The sequence below is a fragment of the Oryzias melastigma genome, linkage group LG7, assembly GCF_002922805.2.
Source record: "Oryzias melastigma strain HK-1 linkage group LG7, ASM292280v2, whole genome shotgun sequence".
Taxonomy (NCBI): Eukaryota; Metazoa; Chordata; class Actinopteri; order Beloniformes; family Adrianichthyidae; genus Oryzias; species Oryzias melastigma.
In genome coordinates, this window is record NC_050518.1 from 26,394,804 (window position 1) to 26,403,357 (window position 8,554).

Genomic DNA, 8,554 nt, shown 5'->3' on the forward strand with positions numbered 1-8,554 from the left:
GCTCTCAACCAGACAATCAGACCTCCCCCAAACCAAAGAATAACCAAACTGCTAAAACCAGCATTTGGATTGTGTTTGTTTTCTGCTATGAGTGATCGCTTTAAAGGACAAACTCGGCTTTCATCTCTGCATGGAGTCGCCATGTAAAACCTCAAAGGTTTGACACAATCTGACTGAATCCAGTCGTTGTCTCTGTAGGAAGATATTTTTGACTTTAATTTGTCCTGAAATCCAAACCTTCATTCTGCTCTTTGATGTTAATCTCAGGTTTTACATATAAGATCTTTCTGTGATAAAACGTCTTCTGAAAATCCCTGAAGAAAGCGTGGAAAAGACCATCGGACTTCTCTTTGAAGTGAAATCACATTGCAATAGATGGCATGCATTTCAGGCTGCAGGAATAAGCCGGAAATGATAAAGTGGTTCTTTTTTTCACAAGGTTGGATCAAGAGTTTCTGCAGCTTATCCTGAGATTAGGTGGTATCAGGTTAGCTTGCATCAGATTGCAGTTATTATCCTGACATTTGTGTTTTGGGCATCCTTTAATGTGAGTTGTTTTCTAAGCAGTCTGCCTGTGTTGTAACTCCGGCGTCTCCCTCCCTCAGGTGGTCTGGAGGAGCTGGCTGTGGCCCGCCGGCTGCCCAAGGCCTACAGCACCGGCTTTGTGGGTTGCATCAAGGACGTGGTTGTAGACGGCGTGGAGCTCCACCTGGTGGAGGACGCCCTGAACAGCCCCAAGATACTACACTGTTCCGCCGCCAAATAAGCTGGCAGAGACAAAATACTGCAAGAAATGGAAAACGAATAAACCCTCCCATCCGCTCCCTACATAGCGCCCATGTCTCCTGCTGTAATTATTTTCTATTTTTGTATACTTTTCACCGCTTTTTATATGGAACAATAAATACATTGATTTTGTTTTATATGTTTTGCTATTTTTTTTTTTCTTTTTCAACCTGCATCTCGGTTTGCAGTCACTTTTATGACCATGTGACCTTTTCAATGGAAAAGTCCACCCTGTCTTCATTTGATTTCCTCCTCTCATTACTTGAACACGGTGGACCGGGCCGAACCGTCTCTGGTAAGCGCTGGTCCTGGTGCCATTTCTAGCCGCCACATTCCTCCAGCATGGCCCGCTGATGAAGACGCGCGTCCCCCGAGAGCCCGGACACGCCTGGTGTCCTTTCATTCCACGGGCTGACCCCCCTCAGTATCTAGTCCACTCTATTTTCCTAATGAGACTTCTGAGCTGCTAGCGAGAGCAAGTTACGAAACCCCACCCCCTCCGCCATCCCACGGCTTCAGGAACAGAAGCAACTCCCATCAGAGCCTCTAGTTTTGAATCTGACTCACTAACACGGCGGCGTGATGGAGAGAGCGACGCTTTTCACACTGACTCACGTGTCATCCATTAGTCATCAATCAAGAAATGAATCATAGATACAAATAAATGTTCTAAATATAGACTATATAAATCTGAGACTGTGAATATGTGAGATGGGTTTTCTTTGGAGAGTTGTGTGATTCTCATGTACTGTTGTGCGTTTTATTCTGCAATCAGCTGATCAGCTCATGTTGACCGTCAGAAATGCATGGACTTGTGCAGTTCTTATCTGAGCTTTTGTTTCAGGAACAACAAATACTGATATGAAAAATGTCCCATATTCTTTCTTTCTCTCTAATGTGATTTCATAAAGTACAGACTTATCTTTTAATGATTCTTACTCCCTGCTCTTGTTTTCTGTTTTGGTCTGCTGTATTTTTCTTTGGGAGCCGTTAGTTTTGCAGGAACTTGAGAGGAGCGTCAGGGAAGAGTTTTTACCGGGTCTGACCTAAGGGAGGCGCTGAAAGCAAATGCTGAAGAGGAAGGGGAGAGCTTATCATGAGGGGAGCTGCTACACTCAATCAGGTGTCAAAGCATCGACAAAAAGGTTTCAAAAAAATCCAGCTGGAGACTTTTTTTACATTTTTTTCTTGGTTCCTGAAGGAACTTTATTGTTCTCGGCTGCTGAACGAGAGGAGAAAGACAGACTGGTGTGTTCTTCTGACCCTTTGAAGCCATAACAGCCGCAGAAAGACAAAAAAAAAAAAAACCCTGCAATGATACATAATCCTATTGCAAACTAACATAGCAGCGCATGAGTTTTTATTGCTGGTGCGAATTCTGTAACTTTCAGTGGACTGTTGCAATGTTGTCACCTCCGCCAAATGCAATAAGCCGAGATGACCTAAAGAATCTTGTTTTAATATGATGGCAATATCTAAGACAAAAGTCATGCCTGTTCGTGGTATCAAACGGTCTTTATGTTCCCAAACCATCCAGCCTTTGTTTTGTACAGCCCTGCAATTTGTACCTGTAAATTTAGCCAATGTGTGATCCGTGGAGGTTTCTGTTTTTAGTACGATACACTGGAACCCGGTCGGACTCGTCTGCTCGCAGATTCATGTGTTTGTGGGCGACGGATGACCTGGAAGCTTTAGCTTTGCGATCAATATTAACTCTGGAAATCCACCATCCTCTAGATCTGACCTTCCTGGGGAGCGATGGATGCAAAAAGGAGTTCTGACCACGATAACGATGAATTGCCTTACAAACTCTGGACTGAGCGAATCCATGTAACCCTTATCCAGTGTATTAACCTCACCCTGATTATGTAAATGAGTAATTATAATAACCATGTTATTAATAACCCCATGAATAAGAAATGAACTCAAAAGGTTTCTGAGGATGTACCTTTTTTTTTTTTTTACAAAAACTTCTTCTATTTACTGTTTGGAATCTGTTTTCTGGTCTTTATTTATGTCTTCATGCGGATTACTCTCACTGTCTGACCTCTGTAAACTACTGTCTGGCTGTGCAAACCTCATCAGAAGGCGCTGCACCGCTTAAGAGTGGCATGACCTGAACATTACTAACTTTTTGTCTTGTGTTCCTACCACCATGAAATAAAACGTCGACCAAACAAAAGCGCCTTCTCTGTGAGTTTCCATCCAAATGCGTGTGAGATGTTCAGGGCAAAACTGGTAAAACTAGAAAAGTTGCATCACCTGAGATAATGCTGGTGTGAAGGCTTTTTGCTGAATGTCATCGCAGAAGAAATTTACTGTAATTGCTGAAGGGATTTTTTATGAAAACGCTTAAGCTGTTTGAATAATGCTGAAGTTGTTAAAGGTCCTAAAGCCGTCCAAGTTCCAAAAAGTGCGCCAAGAATGAAAATAAATTCTTGAAATGTTAACAAAAATTGCGTAAAATTACAAAAATTGTAAATGTATCAATGCCAAAAGAACAAGCAGGAATGTCCTGAACACTATGAACATTTTTTTATTGTTTTTTTGTTTCAAACACAAAATGAAAATAAACATAAGAATTTAAAAATATAAATATAAGAATTAAAAAATACAGACATACAAGTAAAGCAAACATTGTGCTTGAAAAGGAGTGATTAGAAGAAAACTTCTTGTGTGGTCCCACCCCTTTTTACAACACTTTTTGTTACGTTATCTGATTACATTTTTTTTGTTTTTTCTCAAAAACACTTCAAATTACTTTCTGATTGAAACGTATGTACAATGACATTTACGCATGTTTACAATGATCAAGTCAGTCCTTGTAAAGATTCAGCAGTGCATTTTGATGCCAATACTGCATAGGTTTAGAAAGTGCACAAAGAATTTGAAGAATTTCTTGAAAAATCGCAAACTTGTATAGCGCTTTCTACCCTCCTTCGAGGGCCCAAAGCACTTCACAGTCACAGACCCATTCACCCATTCACACACACATTCACACACTGGTGGTGGCTCCGCAGCCGAACACTCCGCCAACTTCCCACCAGAGGCAATTTGGGGTTAGATGTATTGCCCAACGACACTTCAACACATGGCAAGGCGGGAGTCGAACCCGCTCGCTTCCCATCAGGAGTCGGCCGCCCTACCACTGCACCACGACCACCCGACTGCGTGAAAGTGGCAAATACTAAAAGTTCAACCAGGAATGTCCTTATTGTGTTGAATGTTTTGTAAATAATATTTAGCAAAAAGTGCACCATAAACTTGAAGAATTTTTTGTAAAAATCACAAAAACTGCATAAAATTGCAAAAACGTAAAATGTATGAAAAGCAAAAGTACAAGCAAAAATGTCCTGAACGCGATGAACGCTTTGATACCAAATTTGCTTTTTTTTGCAAAAAGTGCACAAAGAATTTGAAGAATTTCTTGAAAAAATTGTATAAAGTTTTAAAGTGCGTAAAAGTTATGAATACCAAAAGTACAAGCAGGAATGCCCTAAACATCCATCCATCCATTTTCTTGTCCGCTTCTTCCCTGCCGGGATCGCGGGGCGCCGGAGCCTATCCCGGCTACTGATATGCGAAGGCGGGGTTCACCCTGGACAGGTCTCCAGTCTGTCGCAGGGCCTCAATCACACACATCCACTCTCACACGCACACCTAGGGGCAATTTAGAGTCACCAATGAACCTATGAAGCATGTTTTTGGACGGTGGGAGGAAGCCGGAGTCCCCGGTGAAAACCCACGCATGCACGGGGAGAACATGCAAACTCCACACAGAAAGGTCCCAAATCCCCCAGCCGGGATTTGACCCGGGGCCTTCTCGCTGTGAGGCAAGAGCGCTAACCACTGCGCCACCGTGCAGCCCTGCCCTAAACATGCTGAACATTTTGATACCAATGTGAGGTACATTTTATAAGTGTGCTAAGAATTTGATGAATTTCTTGAAAAAATGACAAAAACTGCAAAATTTTGAAAATGTGTAAAAGGTATGAATACAGCATGAATGTTGATGTCAATATTGCATAAGTTAAAAAGTCCACAAAGTATTTGAAGTATTTTTCTTGAAAAATAGCAAAAATTGCATAAAACTTATAGAAAAAAATCTCAAAATTTATGAACACAAAACTTGAAGCATGAATGTCCTGAATGTTCTGAACGTTTTGGTTGATTTCTTAAATTGCTGAAACATACTTTCAGCAATTTCAGCAGGAGTTTTTATGTGTCAAAAAACATACGGAAGGGAACATAAAGAATAATAAAGAGGATCAGGATCAGAATAGTGACCATGCTTACTAAGTATTTTCACAGTAATGAACCGTAGACATCCTCTCCATCCTCCTCACTCCCAAAGAGAACCTCAACATCTTCATCTGGACCTTCTCCAGCTCCATCAGAGAACACGACTGCTCTCCGGTCTTCTACTCCACATACCTTCCTCCACCCGCTCCAACTGTTCTGTTCCCACCTCTTCAGCTCTTTCCAAACTCTGGTTGGTTGATCTTTGCTACTTCCTGTTCTACAGGAACCAGCGCTTCTTCCTTTACTGAAGATATAAGTTAATCCTATTTTTCATCTTACTGTGATCTTTGGGTGTTAAAAAAATAACATAAATTTGCTGCTTAACAAACAAACAAACAGCAGGTTTGCCGTTCCATGAATGAAATGTTTAGAACATTGTCAGTCGTGCTGATAACTTTATTTTACTGTGCTGCAGGTTAGACTCGAGGAAGAAAACCAGGGATTTTCTTTGAAAAACATTGTTTTCTAAAATTATCAATATTAATGAAATTGGTACAAAAATTACAAACCAAACAAAGACTGAACAAACAGTTCAGTCTTTGTTTGGTTTGTAATTTTTGAGTTGATTGTAGCTGAGTGATAATATTGAAATTGCATTAAAAATGTAATATATTTTTATTTATATATTTAAATTAGTACAATAGATAGTAGTGTGAATCCTTCAAAGCATTCACACTACAGCACAGTGATTCTCCCGCTCCTTTCTATATGTTTTTTGGCACGTAAAAACTTAATCACACTTTCAGTGATTTAATCAATCTTGGTACAGAGGGCTGGCAACGCAAGAGCCCTGGGTTCAATTCCCAGGGTTGTCCACTGATCCCCACCCAGATTGGGTCCTTAGCCAAGACCCTTGATGCTGCTGCCTAACTGGGTCTCGGTGCCCCTCAAGTACAGGGTTGTGTCAGGAAGGGCATCCGGCGTAAAAACTCTGATGCGAAACAGTGGGTGCTGTTACGCTGTGGTGACCCTGAAAGGGATAAGCAGAAAGTGAACTACAATCAATCTTGGTACCAGCTTGTTCAGAACATTACTGCTTGTATTTTTGGTATTCATGAACTTTATAGTTTTAAAAATATTGTGCAAAATATGCCTCATAAGAAATGAGAAATTCTTCAAGTTTTAAGTGGATTAGCAACAAGCCTTTGAATATATTCATGAGCTATGTTTTCATCTTTTACAGTATTTTGACTGTTATATTAGCATTATGATAGCTCATTTGGGTAACTTGACATCTACTGAGGTTTTTTATCCTATGTTGGAGTTTAGCTAATATTTTAGCAACATGCTAAAAAAAATCTAATTTGTTATCAGCTAAATTAGAGTTTAGTTTCTATGAACCCTTTCTGACCTTCACAGTTAATTTTCCATTGACTGATCTTCATAAATAACACAATTACGTTTTTGGCCAACTTGTTAACTACTGAGGTTTTTTAGGCTATAGCTTGGATTTTAGCTAATATTTTAGCACAGTGCTAGCATTTTTGACTAGTTTAGTTTACTGAGGAAATTAGGCCAATTTGAAGTTTGACTCAAATTTAAGCAACAAGCTAGCTTTTTGGCTAACTTTGCATCTACTGAGGATTTATGGGCTAATTTGGAGTTTAGCTTATATTTAGGTAACAGAGTAAATATTTTTTTGCCAAACTGGCATGTATTAGGGATTTTTAAGCAATTCTACTACATTTTTTTCAACAATTTAGGTCAACTTCAGCACTCTTTCATAGTTCTTAATAAAGATGTCCAGTCTTTTAGCAAATCTAATATTTTACAGATAGCTTTTCATTTTCAGCAAATCTCTTCAGCATTTAAAGTAAATTACATCACCATTTTCAGCAAAAAGCTTCAGCATCTTCAGCAACTACTTCAGCAAAAAGCAATCACACTAACATTATTGCAGGTAACGCAACTTTTCTAGTTAAATTTAGTCCTGAATCTGGTTAACGCTCTGCTAGGAATCCCTACATTCTTTAGTAAAAATGACAGTTTGATCATTACCAAAGTAAAAGTAGTTTGTACATGTCCACGTTTTAATTTGATTTTATGACTGATTGTTTTGGATGAATGTGTGTGTGTTTTATTATTATTGACTGAATAATAAAATACTTTGAGGTGCTCTTTAGCAGGAAAAGTGCTATATAAATAAAGTTGAATTTGTAAAAATTTTGAATTATAGCTGAGTAAATGTTAGGGGTAATGATGGTTGATCTTGGGTGTTCTTTGGAAAACATCTGCAAACATAAACTGCAGGCGTTCATCAGCTTGTTTTGTATTTTACGTCATGAGAGTTTTTCCTTCAGTCTCCACTTTTCCAAAGGACTATTTTTGGTGCTTCCAGGTTTTTTCAGACCTCGGAGAGGAGATCCTCACTATTGTGAGTCAAAGGCTGCGAGTCAGCAGAGAGAGTCACTCTGTTAGATGGGACATCCTGCTTTCCATTTCCCAGAGGGAAACCTGTCTTTGTGTTCTGGAGTCTATTTATCACCTCCAGACTCAACAGGAAATCAGTCTGCAGGGGGATAAAATCGAACGCTTCAGTCCAGGAGCTGAGAGCACCGTATTTACAAGAATCCGTCACCTGAAGGAAGCCTGGAAAAAGGAAAACTAGTGTGACAGACAGAAAGTGGGACGGCTGTTTTCTGGCAGTAGTTTGGACAAACTCAGAGACGAGCAGAACCAGCATTACCTTTAAAGTCCCCGAGCTCTGACAGGACCTGCTGGTTTTGATGAGTTTCAGGTTAAATATTTCATTTCTGCCTCAAACCGCTCCTGACTCGGGTCACATGACGAGTGCAGAATACTTTGCAGCCTTCTGTTTCTGTGAATAACGAGCTGAACTGAAGCTAAAATGATGGACAAAGAGGGTTTGTAATGATCGCAGCTGCTACATGTACGGTCACGGATATTTAGAATCCCCTTAACAGCAAATGATATCTACTCATCTTTGTGTTTGTGTAGTTCATTCAGTGCTGTTTTTATGAAAAGACGGAGTTTCATTGCTCACCAAACACAATCAACTCTGTGTTCAGATGCAGCCAAAAGGCACAAATGATTTAAAAACAGATTTAAAAAAAACTTTTCGAGGAATTCCACATAGAATGGACACCCACAATGTAACACAACTGTGGTTTGTCTGCAGCTGCAGGAAAACAACTATAGATCTGAGGCCTGTGGGTTCACAGACAATTGCATAAGCCCATCCCTCCATCCATCCATCCGGTAGATTAACCTACACTGATAACCACAGGCTGGTGACGTCAATCAGTACTCTGCTGCTCCACCAACATGCGGCGCTCTCCGAGGGAGGGGGCTGCCCCAGAGCGTTATGTAACAGTAGAGGAGCCATAGCTCAGCCTCATCTGCACATGACAACACATGAACTTTACTGAAGCTGAAGCAGGGATCTGTTCTCAATGCATTATAAACATGTGAAAACACAAGTCGTTTCAGATTTAGATTTTTTTAG

General features: G+C 40.1%; 1 protein-coding gene across 2 annotated transcripts in view; it reads left to right on the plus strand.

Moving 5' to 3' along the window:
- Window positions 1-2,968, plus strand: part of agrn (agrin) — a gene marked incomplete in the record, with an annotated part of 299,832 nt that extends 296,864 nt beyond the window's left edge. For both annotated transcript variants that reach the window (XM_036212931.1, XM_024293932.2), the window contains 1 exon segment: window positions 606-2,968. In XM_036212931.1, coding sequence (XP_036068824.1) covers window positions 606-766 — 161 coding nt within the window.
- Between the last annotated feature and the right edge of the window lie 5,586 nt (window positions 2,969-8,554).